Genomic DNA, 20,244 nt, shown 5'->3' on the forward strand with positions numbered 1-20,244 from the left:
TGACCTGAGCCGAAGGCAGACGCCTAACCGACTGAGCCACCCAGGCACCCCAAAAACATCTTTTTCAGTCTTTTTTTTTTTGATATTTTTTATTTATTTTTTTCTTTAAATTTTTTATTGTTATGTTAATCACCATATATTACTAGTTTTTGATGTAGTGTTCCATGATTCATTCTTTGTGCTTAACACCCAGTGCTCTCCGCAGAATGTGCCCTCTTTAATACCCATCCCCAGGCTAACCCATCCCCCCAAACCCCTCCCCTCTAGAACCCTCAGTTTGTTTTTCAGAGTCCATCATCTCTCAGGGTTCATCTCCCCCTCTGATTTACCCCCCTTCATTCTTCCCCTCCTGCTATCTTCTTTTTTTTTTTCTTAACATATATTGCATTATTTGTTTCAGAGGTACAGATCTGTGATTCAACAGTCTTGCACACTTCACAGCGCTCACCATAGCACATACCCTCCCCAATGTCTATCACCCAGCCACCCCATCCCTCCCAACCCCCCACCACTCCAGCAACCCTCAGTTTGTTTCCTGAGATTAAGAATTCATCTTTTTCAGTCTTAATGAGAGTAAAAAATAACTGATCTCTGAGTCACTACTTGAATAAATAATGCCATTTATTTCTTGCAGTTATAGCCTACTTAGGATTTCTTAGGTATTTTTACATGATTTTGTATCATTTAATACGACATCTAATATATGAGTGCTTTCTCATTAGAAAAGAGTCAAACAATCAGAGGTGAGTAAAATGTGAAAAGCTCTCTCTGCCTACCTAGCCAAACCATGCCCAGCTTTTACTTTTATTGAGCACATATACTTTACTTCATCATTTACTTATTTATTCACTCATTCATTTATTGGCTTCTATTTCAGTTCATTTTTACTTTTATCTTGATTTCCCTAAATTTGGTGGTTTAATTTATTGCTTTGGTTCTCTCCCCACCTCCACATTACAGCCTGGTGTGTTAAGTTAAATGCTAATTCATCTGTTTTCAGTCTTGTTTTTGAATATGGCAATTTTAAGGCTATAAGTTTTCCTACGAACGCTGTTTTGTCCTTATCCCACAAATTTTGCTATGTGTGGAGTGTTTTCATTGTCATTTATTTCTAATTGGTTTGTGATTGGGGAGGGGAGGGATTTCCCTCTTTATATAGGAGAGTTTTTATGAAAGTTCTAAGTAAATAGCTTTTTTGTTTATTTTTTTTTCTGTCCTTTTCTGTTAATTTCTCATTTTACTACATTATGATCCGAGAATGACTTGTTTGGTTTCTGGTTTTTGGAAGTTTTTGAGGTTTGCTTTGTGGTCTACCAGATTATTTTTATGACTGCTCCATAGTATTTCAAAAGAATAATAATTATTCTCCTTTTGGTACAAAGTTCTCAATGTATCTATTAAGTAAAGCCATTCATTGAGTTATTTAACCTGGTGAGTCTTAACATATAGTCCCAGACCACCTACATCAGAATCACCTGGGCTGCTTATTAAAAATGTGAAATTTCCCACTCAAAGATACAAAATTAGATGGGGGAACGTAGTAGGGTCGTGAATGGAGTGTTTGGAACCTGCATATTTAATAAGGCAGGAAATTTTTATGCTCATTAGCAAACCACTGCAATAGATCCTACTTAATTTTTGTTTATTTAATCTGGTTGATTTCTCTGAACTTGTCAATTTTCCCTTATATTTCTCTGTTGTTGCTTTATATATTTCAGATCACTATTATTGTGTGCATATAGAGTCAAGATATTTTCTGATAGGTTGGATCTTTTATCCTTATGAATAGATCAGTATTAATATCTGTCCCACTTAAAGCTGTAGGTGTACCTTTTCAATTTGAAGGTTTGTGTCCTTTTTTAGCACTGGAAAATCTTCCATTATTATTATTATTACTCTCTTTCATTGTGTCTCTTCTGTTCCTGGAGTTTCTATTGCACAAACATTGGCCCACATCTATCCTTTCAAGTCTCCTGATCTTTCACACTTTACTTTTGTCTTTTTGTGCTGTGTTCTTATAAAATTGTTTTGATTTGATTTTCTAGCACATCTTTTATCTGTTTCTGCTATTTAGTTTATCTTTTGAAAATGTTAATAAAATTAAAACTTTGGGAATATCTAGTTGTTTCTTTTTCATGGATGAAATGTCCTCTTTCATCTCTCCAAGGATATTAATTTTCTGTATTCTAAAGTCTTCCTCTATTTGTTCTATTAACTCTCTTTTATTGGGTATTAGTTCTATTGCTAATTAAATATGGTGCCTATCTTTCAGGGTGTTGATTTTCCCCAGATGTTTTCTCATTCTTGGTTGTGTGCTCATCTTTGTATTTGACAATCCCACGCCCTCTACCCATTCTGTTTGACGTAACATGACCCTGTTGATTGTGCAGTTGGGGTACAACATGCTGTGTACCTTAGGTATGGGAGCTTCTGCCTACCTTGGGGACGGTGACTTCCTGGGGCATTGCCCTGCCTTTCTGCCCCAGCGCCCACCCTCTGGGCCTGTGAGTGAGCACCTCTACACTTAATACACTGCGGGGGGGTGGGGCAGCAGCCCTAAAAGCAGCTTCACCATGAATGCCCCAGGGCTTCCTCTCTCTCCATCTTGACTTTGGACTCAACTACACACCACTCCTTCTGTGGAAAATGTTACTGCCCATGTTTGGGTCTGAAGTTTCCTTTGCTTTTAGTTATTCATAGATGGGATCTCTGCTCTCTGTCTTTCAGGCGTTCCTCAAAATTTCTAGTTGGCTGGTGGCATTATTTGTTGCTTATCCCCTCACCCCTATCCAGTTTTCCACAGCCGGCCCCTGCTCTGGGCAGGCTCAGGTGAGGCACCAGAGGCACGCTGATGCCAAGGCGCTTGCCAGGGGCCTCACAGCCACAGAAACAGGCAGGCATCCCCCAGGGCCTTCTGCTTCCAGGGCCCCTGCCCCCCTCTGACTTCACTCCACTCCCTAAGACAAGGATAATTTTTTTTTCTTCATAACAATGGACATTTGAGACTGAGCTGCCAAGGTACTTCATAAATAAATTTAGCTTTGAATGAAAATGAGTACAAGACAATGCAAGGGTGAATGGGGCAATAAGAAAGTATCAAAAACTAACGACATCACACATGTATTTGAAGCAGATAATGTATGACTCAGATTTTCCTAGCCATACTTCTATCAGAATTGGTGGAGGGGAATGTGACTTCAAAAATACACAGCATGGACCTAAAGTAAGGGCTCAAGTCGCTTTATTCTGGGAAGTTTGTGATCCAGGAGCCACCAAGTCTGAGGCATGGACAAGCCCGAGGTTTGGGTTCTTGAAGCCTGTTGCACTTGTCATTTCTTCTAGAATGGCCATCTTTGTTGCCAGATTAGAAATTCCATGAGAACAGACACTCTGTCTGCCTGGTTCATTCCTCTATCCCTAATAGTTAGCAATCAGACCTACTTCTCGGGACAAACACACTCAACAACAAATATTGGTTGAATAAATGAGCAAATGAAAAGAAAAAACAAATTAGTCAATTAACCCTTCAGTGCAGGGTAAAAATCCTTTCTGGGCCAGGCAGATTAATATACATGTGCAAAATGGCTCATGGACAGCAATAAGAGTGAATGGGAATTATTTCAACCAATGGTGCATTCCATACCCCAATTTTATAAGATTTCCAACCAAATGAGAGATTTTATTGGGGGTCTTACTGGGGAGCAGGGGGGCTGGCTGCAGGTCAGTGACCTCCACCCCAGAGATCACTGCTTCCTCTTGAGGACTGTCAGAGTCTCCATTGTGGCTTCGTGGTCAAAACATCTGATCTTCTCTTAGGCAAAATCAGTAGGATCTGCGACATAAAGAAGAATATGCTGTCATCTGAATCTGAAATGTTCTGTGAAAGCAATCAGGGGAACACTGATTCATAACTATTACCTCATTGCAGCCCTTCAGCAACCTTGTCAGGACTCCAGGGCACATTAGAGGAGGGTGGAGGGCCGTGGGAGGGGCAGTCTTTGGCCCAGAGACTTGCTTGAGGACCCAGGGTGGCTGGAGTCAGGCCCAGAACACAGGCACAGAATTTAGACCCCGCCGTTGCCCTTTCTGAGTGTAGTCAGAGGTTTCATGCTTCCTCCACTAACACTTAGCACACACTAACAATTAGCACGTTTACTGGCCTCTGGGCAGCTTTGTGTCAAAAGCTCTTACAGGCAGCTTTCATCAATGCCATGCAAACCGATGGACAGTCACCGAGCGCTTGACTTTTGTCCCGCTCTAGAGACCAGTTGCTTCCGACGCATTGGCGCCAGGCAGGGAATAAACACGGGCACGTGGTGAGGAGCCCGGACTTTGGAGTCAGTCATTCGTCCAAACTGGCTCTGCTGTTGCTAGTTGCATGACCTTGTGCATGTACTTAGGTGCCCTGAGCCTATAAGACAAGGACAGCCAGCAGGATGGTGGGAGGCTGCATTGAGATAAGATGGGTGGAGAGGTTACTAAGCTCGGTGCCCCATATGTAGCAAAGCTTTGTAATTGGTAGCTGGTGCTATTGTGGATGTTATATTTTCGTGGCCCCCAGTTCCATCTCTCCCTAGCCCAGCAGGAGACAGATCAGGCCTGTAAGGCACTAATCCACTGTCCCTCAAACCCCTGCTGCCTTTTAGCAGGTGGTCCCAGCGTCTGTTCCTCCCTCCACCTCCTCCCTGGCTCTCCAGCGAGGGGGACCGATTTGTTCTCTACCTGCCCTGTTTACCGCCTGGCCTCTGAGCAGAAGGCTTTCTGTTGCAAGGGCATGAGCCTAACATTTTATTTTATTTTTTTAGAAGATTTTATTTATTTATTTGTCAGAGAGAGAGAAAGAGAGCACAAGCCGGAGGAGCAGGAGAGGGAGAAGCAGGCTCCCTGCTGAGCAAGGAGCCCGATGCGGGGCTCCATCCCAGGACCCTGGGATCATGACCTGAGCTGAAGGCAGACGCTTAACCGACTGAGCCACCCAGGCATCCCAGAACTTAACATTTTAAACACCGAACACTGAAAGCACATATGACCAGGTTGTAAAGCAAAGCTCTAAAGTTAGTTTTCACAGAGAAATTTCTGGATGACAGCTTCAAAGCAACTGGTAGATTCCCCTTGCATGGTATCCCTTTGAAGCAGGGGCAGGTTGGCTTCCAAAGCGACCAGTCCAAGGTCCTCATCCTTCCAGATGGAAAGGTTTTGAATCGCTTCCTCAAGAGAATGTGGCTTCTTCCTCCATCTCCCCTTTGCCCCAGGAACAGATGGTTTTAAATCACATGGGAATTATAAGAGCATAGGTTCCTAAAGTTTGCTCAGCCAGTGTGAGCAAATGTATTATTGTCCTTTTTAGAGAAGATACCAGCCGTGCAGAATCCAGGCTTCTTTTTCATGTGTTTTGTCAATACGATTATGGCTTTGAAATTTGCGTTAATGTAACAGAAGCAAAAGCAAATGGAAACAGGAGCAATTACTGAAATTCAGATTTTTTTATCACAAGAGTTTTTAAAAATATCTCATCGGTTTAATAAATTATGAAAAAAAAATTACGAGATCAGAGTTGCCATGTTTCAACGCTGTGTGTTTCCACCGAAGATGGATTTGAATGGAAATGGAAAATGAGGCCAGGGGTGTACCCTCGCTGCCTGCCCTCTTCTGGCTTTTGTTAGCTAAGCTAAGGGCTTCGGTGGAGAACATTGCAGTCTGGCCTGTAACCCAGGTGTGCACAATTGTCTTGTATTTATTTGGTCTCTAAGTGGCTTCTGCGTTTACCATCAGACCTTTTACCATAGCTTCTCCAAGTCTGTGCTCTTTATTTTGACCTCACCCTTCATTGCTTAGATTTTGTTCTGGGAGCTTTTTTCCGGAGAAGGGCTCAGGGCTGCTGGATTCCCTGAGTTTCTTCCCATTAGAATTGGTGCCCTGTTATTTGTAAGTCTGGACCACTTGACTGGATACACAAAGTCAGACAGACTCAGTGTCGAGTGTGGCTGCTTGCTGCTTTCTGAGTCATCCTTCTGCGGAGATGAGATGAGTGAGTCCCCGGGATGGAGATCAGTTACTCTTCAGATAGCTGGCTGTCTGGGCCCCCGCACCGCACTGTCCCTCCCACTCCTGTGGGGAATTTACTTCTTTGCAGGAGTCAGGGACAGGATTTAAACAAAAATGTAAATGTATAATTTTTTCCTAATTATAAAATTGGAAACATGCTTATCATTAAAAAAATAATAAGTAAAACAGTGGAGAAAAGAAAGTTCTTATCGTGCAACCCCCAGAGAGAACACTGTTAATAGTTGGTGACTATTTTTCCAGACTTTTCGTGTGGATATCTGCATACATGCACAGAGACTAATTTTTTTAAATTGGATTTATTCTACATGTACATTCTTCGACGGGCTTGTTTTGGCTTAAATGTGTATCCTGCTACCTTTCTGAGTAAGTGCACGAGATCTACCTCGTTTTCTCTGTGAGGGCCGCTTGAGGCTCCATTGATGCCTGCTCAGTGAGCATTTAACCCACCTCTTCTTGTTGCACATTTGGAACATTCTCGATTTTCAGTGATCCCTCAGCAATCTGCATATATTAAGACCGAAGGACAAATTCTCAGAGGGACTTGGCCAAAGAGTATATACACCGTTCATTTCTAGTCAGTCATTCGTCATCACTGCCTCCCAGATGCATCTCCAGAGGCACCCCCTGTCCCCCCTTCTGTTGCCCCCCCCAGCTGCAGCTGCACCCCTGTGCCCTGTCTCCACTCTGGCCCTGCCTCTCGAAATACACTCAGGATCCCAGAGCCATAGCGCCCTTTCAAACCACAAGTCACATAACAGTGTGCCTTTGCTTAGCATCCTTCAGGGGCCTCTTGTGGTCACATAAACCAAAATCCAGACTCTGCCTCGGGGCCTCTAAAGCCCTGCTGTGACCCCTCCCTGCTCCCCACCCTCCCTCCTCTGGTACACACTGCCCTCCAGCCGTGCCTGCCTCCTGGCCTTTGCCTCTGCTGTTCCTCCTGCCTGACATGCTCGGGCCCCAGACACTCATCGGGTGGTTGTTCATCAGCCAGCCTTCCCTGACCGGCTTTCAACAGGGGCTTCTCAGCCCACTCACCCTCTGTGCATCATCCAGGCTGGGTCTTTCCTTCACAGTCCTGGCCACAGCAGAAATGCCCCTGTTCCTTTTTCTTTATGCCCCAATTGTCTGAGGCTTCGCCATCTTACTGCCCACCATTACCCCAGCCCTTAGCACGCCTGCGTGCCTGAGTAAATTAGTGATGGCAACCATCACCTCATCCCCTCCTCCCACAATGATTGGACCATCATGGAATGCAAAGGAGTTTTCTTTTATGCGTGGACAACCTAGAAGGAGCAGGGAGCAGTGACCGAGCGTCACTGCTCTGACGCTTCATCACGATGACAAGTCAGACCAGCTCAAAAGCTGTAGGCACTCCAGTCTGGGGGGGCCCCAAAACTCCAGTCACTGAAACTGTGGGGTTGCAACGTGGCAGAGGGGACAAAGAGGCTGGAGGGAGTCTGCTCAGGTGACCATGGGGTCAAGCATCCACTCTGGTTGGTGGCTCCACTCTGCTGTAGACATCAGCAGGGATGACCGTGGGCCCTGGGACTGATCGGGATTTCCTGGACAGTGACCACAGTCTCCCAGCAAGGAATCGCCCAGCTAGTGGTAACCGAAAGTATCTCCAAGTCATTGCCAAATGTCCCCTGGGGGGCGAACTCATCCCAGGTCAGAGCACTACTTTAATAAAACAATTCCGTCAGGCAGGGGTGTGTTAGCCCTTTTTTTGGGGGGGTGCCAAAGACAGATCGGAGGACTTCAGTAACTTGCAAAGGGGTTACCCCACCGATGCCACCACCTCCAAGGCACATGGGTGCTGTCCCCCCCTGCTTCCAGACACCACCTGATCCCTGGCACAGTTTCGTCGTTCAGCAGATACTTGGCACGCAGCTCCCATGTGCCCGGCAGCGTTCTGTTCACTCGGTCAGTGTCACTGATACTTCGCGTTGGCAGGGTGGGAGGGAAAGAGCTGGAAAAGAGAGTGTCCCCTTGCTGCTGTGACAACCTACAACTTAGTGGCTTCTCTAACAGTTCTGGAGGTCAGAAATCCAAGTTCAGGGGTGCCCAGGTGGCCCAGTCGATAAAGCAACTGTTTTCAGCTCGGGTCGTGATCCCAGGGTCCTGGGATCGAGCCCCGCATCGGGCTCCTTGCTCCATGGAGAGCCCGCTTCTTCCCCTGCTTGTGCTCTCTCTCTCTCTCTCTCTCTCTCTCTCTCTCTCTCTGACAAATAAATAAATAAAGTCTAAAAGAAAGAAAGAAAGAAGAAAGAAAGAAAGAAAGAAAGAAAGAAAGAAAGAAAGAAAGAAAGAAAGAAAGAAAGAAAGAAAGAAAGAAAAGAAAAGAAAGAAAGAAAGGAAGGAAGGAAATCCAAGTTCAGTTCCACTCGTTGAAAATCAAGATGTCAGGGCGCCTGGGTGGCTCAGTTGGTTAAGCGACTGCCTTCGGCTCAGGTCATGATCCTGGAGTCCCGGGATCGAGTCCCACATTGGGCTCCCTGCTCAGGGGGGGTCTGCTTCTCCCTCTGACCCTCTTCCCTCTCGTGCTCTCTATCTCTCATTCTCTGTCTCTCAAATAAATAAATAAAATCTTAAATAAAATAAAATAAAATAAAATAAAAGATGTCAGCAGCTCTGTGTTCCTTAGGAAGGCTCCAAACGAGAATCCATCTCCTTTTCTTTTCCACCTTCTAGAAGCTGCTGACATTCCTTGGCTTGTGGCTCTTTCCTCCTTCAAAGCCAGCAGTGTAGCATCTCTTCTCCCTAACCTCTGCTTCCGGTTTTATATCTTCTCTCTCTGACTCCCGTCTTCCTGCCTCCCTCTTACAAGGACACTGGCAATCACATTAGGCCCTCTTGGATAATCCAAGCTAATCTCTCCCATCTCAAGATCCTTAATCACATCTGCAAAGACCCTTTGGCACGTACAGTAACATTCATAGGTCCCAGGGTTTAGAATGTGGATATCTTTGGGGACCATTCATTCCACCGACAGCAATCTGCCCTCTGCGCCCAAAGATCCATGTCCATCCGACATATAAAACACATCCATTCCATCCCAAGCTTCCCTATATCTCAACCCATTACGGTATTAAGTCCAGAATATCATCTATATCTCACCCGCTCAAAACTTCCATATCTCATCATCTGCATTATCTGAATTAGGTCTGGGTAGGACTCCGGGTAGAACCCCTCTGAGAGCAAAAGCCTCTCCTCCATCTGCGGACTCGTGAAACTAGAAGACAAGTTATCTGCCCCCAAGTACAATGGTGGGTCAGGCTCAGGGTCACGGTGACAGACATTCTGATTACATCAGGGACAAAATGAAAGGAAAAGGGAGACACCAAACCCAAGCAGTTTTGAAATCCCAACTGGGCAAACCCCACTGTGTTTCAAGGCCTTGGAGTAATCCTCTGTGGCTCAGGGCACCGCCCTCTGGGTCCACGGCCCCGCCCTTGGAGCCATCCTTCCTCTCTCATGGAGGGTGCACATGATCGCAGCCGAGTACCATCCTGCTTCCTGAGTGTAGAATTTGGGGAGGACAACAGCCTTCTTTTATTTTGTCCTTCCTCTCCTTTCTGGTGCAAGCGGGCAACTTTTGACGTCCTCAAAAATCATGTGGTCTCCTATGTACACCTCTAGGATTCCCTCCATTAGACAAGAGGTTCCTTCTCGGATCTTTCCTGTATAATCTTATCTCTGTGCCTGGTGTCTGCTGGGATGTCGAAGAGAATCCATGAGTCCCAGGTCTAGTGTCTTCAGAGAACCCTCCATGTGGTTGAATTCTCTAAACTTTGGATCCTTCTCAAGTACTAGCAAAGGTTGTCTGGCCACGCCTCAGGTTTCTCTCCGGGGCATGCTCTTTTGAGTGCAAATCTCCGCTCACTAGCATCTTTTGCGACTGGACAGGCTGAGGTTTCCCAAATCATCAGATCTCAGTTCCAAGTTCCATTTATCACAGAACCGTCGGCACAGCCCAGCTAAGCTCCTGCCACTATATCACGGGATCCCCTCTCTAGTTTCCACAGCATGTTCCTTGTTTCCTGAGCCCCCACAGGCCAACACCTGTGGTATCCGTATTTCTACCATCAGGTCTTTTTTTAGGACAATTTATCTAGAATGATCAAAGTATTCTAGTACCTCTCCCCTCTTCATGAGCTGTCACTGATTCACAAGTTCCAGGGGTTAAGACATGGACAGCACGGCAATTGAGTTTACTGGTCAACCACCAATATCAGGCAAGCGATACTGATTGCTTCTCATTTTCTCAGAGCTGTGTGAGGCAGCATGAGCTGTGGGAGAAGTATAGCTAGGCTGACCAAGCACACTGGCTTGCCCAGATAGTCCAGTTGGCATTTTCTTGTCCCAGGGTAAACAGACTAGTGCCCATTTTCCCTTTCAAAAGTGTCCTGGCTTTGGTGATCAATTTTCTGGTCACTCCAAGTGTAGATCTTAATGCCTGTCCTTCAGATTGTAAATCTACTATCTCATGGAGATGAAACACAGATTGAAAAAAAATTATCAAGCAGCTATGGTTAAGTGCTAAATCTTATGACATCTCAGGTGCTTCTAAACATCCTTCAATACATAGGACAACCTCCCCCAACAACTATCTGCCAGACATTGTACCATCTGGCATTTCAGGGGCATTTGGAGGCCTTCAGGATTTCATATTCAGAGTGTGGTCCCTGGACCAGCAGCATTAACATCACCTTTTTAGAAGTGCGCATTGTCAGGCCTTGTCCAGGACCCCCTGAATCAGAAACTCTGGGTGGTGGGACCCCATGATCTGTTTAAACGAGCCCCAAACCAAAACATCTATAACACACAGACACGCACGCACACACACGCACACACACACACACACACTCTCAGTGACATCCCAGGTGTGTGGTCACAGTTCATACTATAAATACTGCTCTGCTAGAGAGTTGCTCCTTTGTCCCTGTCTTTGTTTCCTCGTCTTCAAAGTGATGACAACCCCATGCGTCGAGGTGATCTTGGTAAATGTTCGTTTGCCGGGAATAGTTCCTTGGTTCTAATGATCTATTTTCAGAGCAGTTTTTCTCAAAGTAACATATTTCATTTTTTGCTTCTCTTCCTGACTTTTGGCAGGAGCTAAGAAAAAGCCTGGAACTTAGTGTAAATCTACAGAGGAAACAAAGAGATTGTTCCAGTGATGAGTATGACTCGATCGAAGAAGAGGTACTCTCTGAGCCTGAGCCCGAGGAGCAGGTGCTGGTGGGCCACCCCAGAGAGGACCCCCCTCTTTGCAGTGGGGACTCCGTGCAGAAGGATGTTCCCGAGGGCCAGGAGATGGAAGGGCACCCTCCCCAGGGCCCAGACCCCCTCGTGGTGCTGGAATTTAACCCAGCTTCCAAGAGTGAGTTCTGTCTTTTGTGGGCATGTCTTTGCCTTTGATGTGTCTGGGTCTAAGAGCAGGACTTGAATTTCTAGCAGTGCTTGGGGTTCAGCTTTGGGGAGACCGTCCCACAGGCCAGGGAGGTATGTCAGGTCTCTGCTGATTGTGAGAAGCCAAGGCTTCCAAAGACCTATAGATGACCCAGAAATTTCAGATGGCAGGTGTCTGGCGGATGGTTTGGGGGGTCTATCCTGTGCCTTGTAGGATGTGTAGCAGGATCTGCATGCCAACTGGCTAATACATCTGGCTTAAGCAAAAGGGACTTGGATAACTGGCTAATACATCTGGCTTAAGCAAAAGGGCTTGGATAACTGAAGAGCTGTCAAGGACTCTGCCCTCCCCTCCTTCCCCCTTCCCTTCTCCTTCCCTTCTTCTCTCTCATCTCTACCTTCCTTTATCTTGGTACAAGACATTGGTACAAGACCCATTCACAGGTGGGCTCTCCACATACAGACACAGAATTGAGACATTGGCTTTATGCCTCCATCAGAAAGTGGATTTTTCTTCCTCAAAGCTCCAGCAAAGGTCCCAGGCCTGGCTCTTGAACCCACACTGGGTCACATCTCGGAACTTGTCACTGTGGCTCTGATTGACCTGGTCCAGCCCATAAGGCTCTGAGTGTGGTTATTGCCACCCAAACCACGTGGACTGATAATAGTTTCCAAGGGAAAAATTGAGGTGAATCTGAAGAAGGAGGAAAGTGTGCTGGGCAGGCGGAAATAGCAGCTGTTGGCTAGTGGAGGTTTTCCAGAAAAGGCCCTGGAAAGGAGAGTAAAGAAAGCAATTGAGGAGGGGCAGGGAGGGGCCAACCTGCCACAGTCCCCGTGACCAGTCCCAAGTTGGCTTGGTCTCTGCCTGCCCTTCCCTCTCTGTTCCGAGCACACCCTCCTCAAAGAGGTGTGTGCCATACTTTCTGAGCCAAATATCAAGGCCAACCAGCTGGGAAGCATGAGTGAGCCTAAGGGAAGAGAAATGAGGGAATGTCTGAAATCAGGCCAAGTGTATTAGTCTGCTCAGGCTGAGTAACAAAGTACCACAGACTAGGGAGGAGCTTCAACAGCAACAGAAATGTATTTCCTTCTAGTTCCAGAGGCTGCAAGTCCAAGGTCGGGGTGTCGGCAGGTTGTTTTCTCCTTGGGCCTCTCTCCGTGGCTTGTCCCTGGGTATCTTCCCTCTGTGTGGGTCTGTGTGTCCTAATCTCCTCTTCTCACAAGGACACCCAGCAGACTGGATTAGTGCCTACCCTAATTGACTCCTTTTACCCTAATTACCTCTTTAGAGACCCTGTCTCCAAATACAGTCACATTCTCAGGTACTGGGGATTAGACTTGAACATATGAATTTGGGGGGCAAGGGTGTGGGGCGGGATATAATAACAGGCAGCTCTGGAAACTGCACACCTGGTGGTCATTGCCTCCAGAGAAGAGAACATTTGTCCCTCAGACGTGCTCGCGCTGTGTTCTCTCGCCTCCAAACCTTCACTTGGGCTGTTCCCTCTGTCCAGGTGCCCACATCTCCTCTCCTCACCACTCTGAGCCCTGAAACCTGGCTCCCTGCTTTCCGCTTAAGACTCAGCTCAGGGGCGGCTTCCTGCAAGAAGCCTCCTTTGCCCTCCCAGCTCAGCCAGGTGGGTCAGTACCTCCTCTGCACCCAGAGCATCATCATGGCACTGGTCTTGCTATAGATTCTGGTTGTCTTGCTCCCCCTCTGGCCTGTGAGCTCTGCCAGGGCCCAGAACAGCGCTGAATAAATAAGTAATAATAAATAAGTAATAGCAATTGCCAACATTTACTGAATTCTTACTAACATGTACCAAGCACTACTACGAGGGCTTAGCATCTATAATCCTTACCACAATGCCAAGGCAAGTCCTGTCAAACGTCCTTGCTTCATAGCTGGGGACCCTGGGGAACACAGAGGGCAGATAACTTGCCCAAGGTCACACGGCTAGGGAGGGGCAGAGTGGGATTGAATTTGCCAGGAGTCTGAGCCCAGAGCCTGGGCCCTTAATCACTAGGCTGAGTACATAAACCAGATCAAGTTACAAAGCAGTGGTTGGGCTATGAGGAACCAGTAAGTAACGCCACCCCGCTCTGTCTTCCCTCCTAATTGAAACAAATGAGAGATGGGCTTGGGAATCTGATAGGAGAGCAAATGTTCGCCTTTCCAACTGAGAAGAGCCAACTTGCTGGCTACTCGGTGCTGCCCCTCTGAACTAGGCAGACTCCCGGCTCCAGATGCTGGCGGAGCTGGGCCATTGATGGCATCAGTGCGGTGGGAGATGGCCTTGTGCCCTGAGGGCAACCCCGCCAGAGGAGGGAGGGGAGTGGCTGGATTGCGCTTTGATGGCTTCCTGCCACCAGCCTCCCCAACCTCCCCACCTCCATCGCATCCCCTGTGTCCTCCCTGTGAGTGAGGGCCAGTGTGTGAGTGGCACAGAGAAAGGCAGAAGTTAGTTTCCTAATAACTGGAATGGGGAAGGTCAGGTGGTGGGTCAGCTTAGGAATTCAGGGAGGAGGATGGGGCGCCTGGGTGGCTCAGTGGGTTAAACATCTGACTCTTGACTTCGGCTCAGGTCATGATCTCAGGGTCTTGAGATCAAACCCCCAAGTCGGGCTCCATGCTGGGTGTGGAGCCTGCTTGATTCTCTCCCTTCCCCCTGCCCCTCCCCCCCCACCACTCATGTGCATGCTCTCTCTCTCTCTCAATCACTCACTCAAAAAAAAGGAATTCAGGGAGGAAGAGAGAGCAGTACCCCCAAGAGTCTTAAATATCGTGAAGACTATAAAACAGGACACTGGTTGGGGAATGGGGGTCAGAGAAGGACCCTGTGAGCTAGAGTGGTCAGAGAAGCCTTCTCAGGAGATGATGGTGAAGCTGGGACAGGAATGAAGAGGAAGCAGCCGTGGGAACAGCATCCCAGGGGCAGGGAGTAGCAAGTGCAAAGGGCTCGAAGAGGGAGTGAGCTTGGTGTAGGTAGGGACAGGGAAAGGGCCGGTGTGGCTGGAGCCAAGTGAGCATGTGGGGAGTGTGGTACACAACGAGGCTGGTAGGTGATCCCAGGCCACTTTCCATGAAGACTCAGGGTTCTAGCATAGCACCAAGGGTCTGGATCTTTTAGTGCCCTAGAAAATATCCTTGTGTAGACTTGCGAACAAGGAGGGCCATCTTATGCAGAGGAGGGGGAGGTAGATGGGGAGAAGGTGGTTCAGGGCAGGGCTCCAGGCCAGGTGGGCCTGGTCAGATCTCAGCTCTGGGACTTAAGACAAACAGCTTGAAACTCAGAGCCCTACTTTATAATAGTATGTATTAGTTTTCTGTTGCTGCTGTAACAAATGTTGACTAACTCGGTGACTTAAAACAGCACAGATTTATTATCTTACGGTTCTACAGGCCAGAGGTGGGACACGAGGCTCACTGGGCTAAACCCAGAGTGTCAGCAGGGCTGTGATCCTTCTGGAGGTGCTAGGGGAAAATTTCTCTCACCTTTTCCAGCTTCTAGAGGTTTCCCCATTCCTTGGCTCACAGCCCCTGCCTCCACCTTCAGAGCCAGCAACCTTGAGCCTCGCTGTGCCTTTCTTCCAGAGTCCCCTCTCCCTCTGGCCCTCCTTCTGCCTCCTTCTTCCATCTGCGCATGTGTGGGTGTGTTTTATTGCGGTAAAGTACACCTGTTGTATTTTACCATTTTCACCATTGTTTAAGAGCGTTGCTTGGTGTTACTAAGTACAGTCGCGCCACTCTGTAACCATCACAATAATCCATCTCCAAAACTTCCTCATCATCCCAAACTGAAACTCTGACCCTCTTCCACTTTTAAGGACCTTTGTGGATTACATTGGATCCACTGGGGTAATCCAAGATAATCTCCGTGGTTTAAGGTTAGCTGATGATCACTGGGGATTCCCCTCTGCCTTGTGACTTTGTGTTAGGCCGTCTTTGGGCGGGCCATTATTCAGCCTCCCACCTGCCCCCTGGGATGGCTGGGGAGGTGACTGAGACAGGGTGGGCCATGGACCTGACCCAGCGCCCAAGCACTCCAGAGGTCAAACCCTGTCAGTGCTGGTTGTCACTCTTAGTAGCAGCAGCAGATTTTCAGCACGTAGGGAGCCAGTCTTGTGGTCATTTGACCCCCTCCATTCTCTGTCTTGTCCCATTGGACATAGCGGGTCCTGGATGTCATCCCTTGGGTCCTGCTTTTCAGGCCAGCCAGGGAGCAGCTGCTTCAGGAAGTATACAGAGAAATACATGCATGTCCTTTGTAAAGCCAAGAGGGGATGGTGGAGAGGTTGGTACAAGTCTGACCCCACACGAGCCCCCAGCCTCCGTCCTGAGCTCCCAAGAATCCCACGGAGCCCTGGATTCTGGGTCTCCCTGTCCTCTGGGCCCCCTAGAGGCCCCCAGGATTGCTCTGCTGGAAGTCCTTTCACATTGCTGTCCAACAGGTGGCTCCCAGGGTTGCTGCCTTGCCGGGCCAGGAGATCTGCACGCAGGGACCTTCACCGTTCTCCCCGCCTGCTGAGTCTATTCTGCTTAGCCACCCCAGCCTCGCTGCCAACAGGGCTGCTCTTCGGCCTGGCGGTCCTGAGTGTGTCCCCATTCTGCTCTTAAACCTGCACTGGCCAGAGCCCCGGCGCCATTTTCCCTGTGCTTGAGCCATTTGCACACCTTCTGAAGTCACATTTTTTTTTTTTGCCACCTCCACAAACCTCCTGTGCTATTTCTTAGCTGTTGTTTAAACAAACGCCTTTCTTTTTTTTTCCTCTCTCTCTCTCAATTTCTCTCCCCACTCCCCTTCCTTTCTCTTTCTTTTCTTTAATAATTCTAGGATTGTTCTAAGCAATACTGTCCGTGAAGTCAAGGGTTCGATGGGCCGGTTACATGTTTTTCCATGCACATTCAGTTATGTAACTGCTTTTGCCCACATGGCATCTAGCGTCATCTCCCCTTCCACCCGTGGTCCAGGCACCCCACTTTGGGAGATGTTGACTCGACAGCATAGCCTGCGGGCCCTTCACTGTCTGGCTCCAGTCACCCCCTTGGGCCCCAGCCGCTCACCTGCCACATAGCCTTCCAGCTGTCAAGCCTTTGCACATGCTGTTCCCTGTGTCTGGAATGCCTCATCTCCGTGCCTCTGGTAACAACCTGGTCACCTGTAAGGGCCCTCCACACTGCCTCCTGCACTCCCACCAGCTACATCCTCCAGGCTGCATGCTCCTCCATGCCCCTGGTACTGGAACCTTCTTCTGTCCCAGCCCTCCCCTCTTAGCCCTTCTACCATCTTTTCCTCGGCTAGGCTGTGAATGCCTCAGGGGCAGCAAGTGTGCTTTACCCTACTCTCTCCACCCCAGGATGTCCTTGGTGACACCATTATTTTATGTACCACGCTGCCAATTAAACCCAGAACCTCATCGACGAAAGACTCCACCCTGCTCAGAAATGTTAATATCTGAAAACCTGTATGTATCATAGAATATTTCATTTGTTTGCCAAAATGTGCTGCGTTATTCACATCTCTGATCCCAAACTAGCATGGTGCCTGGCACGAGTAGGGGTTCAACAAATATTTGTTGAATGAATAAGTGAACGAACCAACAGCTACCTAAGCAGCATGCCCCAACTTTGCTGGCGTTCCATGTCTGACATCTAAGCCCTTGTTTTCCTACAGGTAATAAAAAGGAAAGGAATTTGTCTGCTAAGCGGAAGGACAACGCTGAGGTTTTCATTCCCAGCAGACCTGAACTGAACTTGAACCCCCAGTCCTCTGCTGTGTTCCCAGACCAGGAGAAGGCGTGCTCAAGTAAGAGTTCTGGCGGCCCCTGAGTAAGGCTGGGGGCTGGTCCTGGGTCCCTCTCAGTGGGGTGCCGTGATGGAGGAGTCCTTTCTCGTTACCCTCTTCGTCAAGGCCTAAGCTCACCTTTCACAAATGTATTGTTAGTCAAGGTCTTAGAGAAACAGAACCAATAGAGTGTGTGTGTGTGTGTGTGTGTGTGTGTGTGTAATTCCAATCTACAGGATGGATCAGCAGGTTGGAGACCCAGAAAGAGCCAGTGTTCCAGTACGAAGGCCATATACACTGGAAGGGCCAGTGTTGCAGAGGAAGTCCAGAGGTAGTCTTCTGGAGAATTCTCTTCTTGAAAGAGGGTCAGTTTTTTTGTTCTAGTCAGGCCTTCGACTGATTAGATGAGGCCCACCCACATTCCAGATGGTAATCTGCTTTCTTCACCAATGAAAATGTTAATCTCATCCAAACACCCCTTTTGGAAACACCCAGAATAGTGTTTAACCAAATATCTGGGCTCCCTGTGGCCCAGTCAAATGGACACATGACATTAATCATCACGGTGCCTTTCTCGTTCCGCAAACAAGATGTGGTTATAATTGAACACCTATTTTAGTTTTGGTTTTAATTTTTATTAATTTTGTTTCTACTCTTAAATTAATTTGTTTACTTTATATGGATAATGATGCATGCAAATGGTACTACATTCTATAAGTACAAGAGTTGATGGTAAAGTCGGTCTGCTGCTCTTCTAATGAAACAAGACGTTACGTTGATTACTTACCATGAGCCGGCCACCGCTGTCAGCTTTTAGTCCTCTCACTTGTAAGTAAATGATAATCCTTATACATAGCCTTTGAGGTAGGTCCAGGGATTGTCCCCATTTCACAGATGAGGAGCTGCGGTCCAGAGCAGGTGACTCACACGGCTGGAAAGTGGCCGATATAGGCCCCAGACCCTGGTGGAGAGACTCCATGCTGTGTCCTGATCAGCAGACTGCATGCACTGGAGGCTCTCAGTGAATCCTTGCAGCCTCAGGCCCTGGGTCAGATCCAGGGGCAGAGTGTCCCTGGGGAAGCCACTTGCTTCTGGGTTTTGCCCCCCAAAACAAAGCACCTCAGAGAGTTCAAGGCATCCTGCTATCCCAAGAATTTGGAAGCCTGGGATGTCCTGGGCAAAAATCCAGCCCCAGCCAGCCAGCCTTGGTAGGCAAGCAGTCCGTCTGAGCCAGGGGCCCTGACCTCTGTGGCTGGTATTCCACCCGTGTCTCCTGGGAGCTGGAGGGACTGAGGCCTGGGCTCAAAGGCAGATGGAAGGAGAAGTAGCAGGATCAGCCATCATTTACCGAGTACTAGCTCCAGCTGTGTAAACATTATCTCTGGAATCCCCCAGCCTTGGACTCCGAGGTAAGGATTTGAGAACGAATCCTTTATTTGGGAGGTGGTCCCTGGTTAGCGGCAGCAAAGAGCTTTATCACCAAGCAAGTTCATGGGCAAGCGGAGCGCCTCCTGGCTGGGGAGTTCTGGGGGCCGGTGCTGAGCACAAGTGTGTGTCCTCTGCTCCCCATCCTGGGGCAAGGGAGCTAGGCTCTTCCATACTCCTGCCAGGTGCCAGTGGAGCCCAGAGCCAGAGCTGCAGGCAGAGGTTTGGCTGACGGGCTGTGGGCAGGGCAGCACCCAGGCATTATCTGATTAATTCTTACCACAACCCAAACTCCAACTAAAGGAAAGGACACGTGAATTTTAGGTAGCAAGTGATTTTATTTTATTTTTTAAGGTTATTTATTTGAGAGAGAAAGCGCGCAGAGTGTTCGAGAGCACAAGTGGAGGGGGAGGGACAGAAGGGGCAGGAGAAGCAGGCTCCCCGCTGAGCAGGGAACCCGATGCTGGGCTCAATCCCAGGATCATGACCTGAGCCAAAAGCAGATGCTTAACCAACTGAGCCACCCAGGCGCCCCTAGGTAGCAAGTGATTTTTAAAAAGTGTCTTTAAGGGAAAGAGTCTGAATTAACCCACGTAACTAAAAAGTTTAGGTGGTGGGATCTTAGGCACAGCTGGATCCAGTGATTAACATCAGCAGTCTTCCTCTGCCCATCTCCCACTCCGGCAGTCTTTGTACCCTTTGTTCTTAAGCGGGTTCTTGGGGGTGGTGGAACAGGCACCCGTGGCCCTGGGCTTGCAGCCCCCAGCCCAGCCGCCCGGGAGAAAGCAAGCCTGACCACCTGCTGTAAGTCCTGCCCGTGCACCTACTAGCTCTATGAGCTCAGGCAAGTTACTTAACAAATGATGGGCCTCATTTGTCCATCTGCCCAGCAGGGATAAGAATGATACCCTCATCTGAGGGGTACTATCAGGATAAAAGGGCTGGAGAGAGGATCACCTGGCTCAGAGCCGGTGCTCAGCTGGGTCAGCTGGCACCGTCTCCACCAATTCCAGCAAAGCCTCAGAGCTGCTGTTATTTCCGGCTTAAGTCAGGGGTGCTTCCGGGAAGGAGACACGGGTGCTGTTATCAGAGACAGCAGGCGCCAGGTAGCAAACTCCAGGAGATCCCTGTGGATACTGCTGTCCCCTTCTCCCATTTCACAGATGAGGAAACCAGGGTTGAGGACATGGAAGTTACTCGCCAAGAGTTAACAGGCAGGACGGCGAAGCCAGGATTCACACCCAGGCTCCAAGGCCCACACTCTGGGGCACCAGGCCTGGCTGCTTCCCCCCGGGGCTGGCTGGTCACAGAGGCGGCTTTGGAGGCACTGGGGCGGGGGTGCTGGCCCTGACAAGCCTGGTGGTGACGCGGGCAGTGTTACGGCGTGGGTTTTCAGTCCAGTATGGGGTGAGGTGGGGTGGGGTGGGGGGATTGGGGGAGCCGTTGGGGCCGGCAGTGAGCATCCTGAGGATGTGGCCTGGCCCACAGGCAGGACCAGCCGGGGAGGCTGGTCCACAGGGTCCTGGCCTGGGGCTGCAGTCAGGGAATGCCCCAGTCC

General features: G+C 48.6%; 1 protein-coding gene across 6 annotated transcripts in view; it reads left to right on the forward strand.

Annotated features, from left to right (window-relative positions):
• KATNIP (katanin interacting protein) overlaps positions 1-20,244 on the forward strand; it is a 187,450-nt gene that overhangs the window by 79,496 nt on the left and 87,710 nt on the right. For all 6 annotated transcript variants that reach the window (XR_003610397.2, XM_028109842.2, XM_028109841.2 and 3 more), the window contains 2 exons: positions 11,179-11,446; positions 17,151-17,282. Coding sequence is in view for 5 of the 6 variants with exons in the window: in XM_028109842.2 (XP_027965643.2) it covers positions 11,179-11,446; positions 17,151-17,282 (400 nt within the window). In the remaining variant the exon portion in view is untranslated. The remainder of the gene's footprint in view (positions 1-11,178; positions 11,447-17,150; positions 17,283-20,244) is intronic.

The sequence above is a fragment of the Eumetopias jubatus genome, unplaced genomic scaffold, assembly GCF_037043125.1.
Source record: "Eumetopias jubatus isolate StellerSeaLion01/CBP00866 unplaced genomic scaffold, mEumJub1_p1.0 scaffold_12, whole genome shotgun sequence".
Lineage (NCBI taxonomy): Eukaryota > Metazoa > Chordata > Mammalia > Carnivora > Otariidae > Eumetopias > Eumetopias jubatus.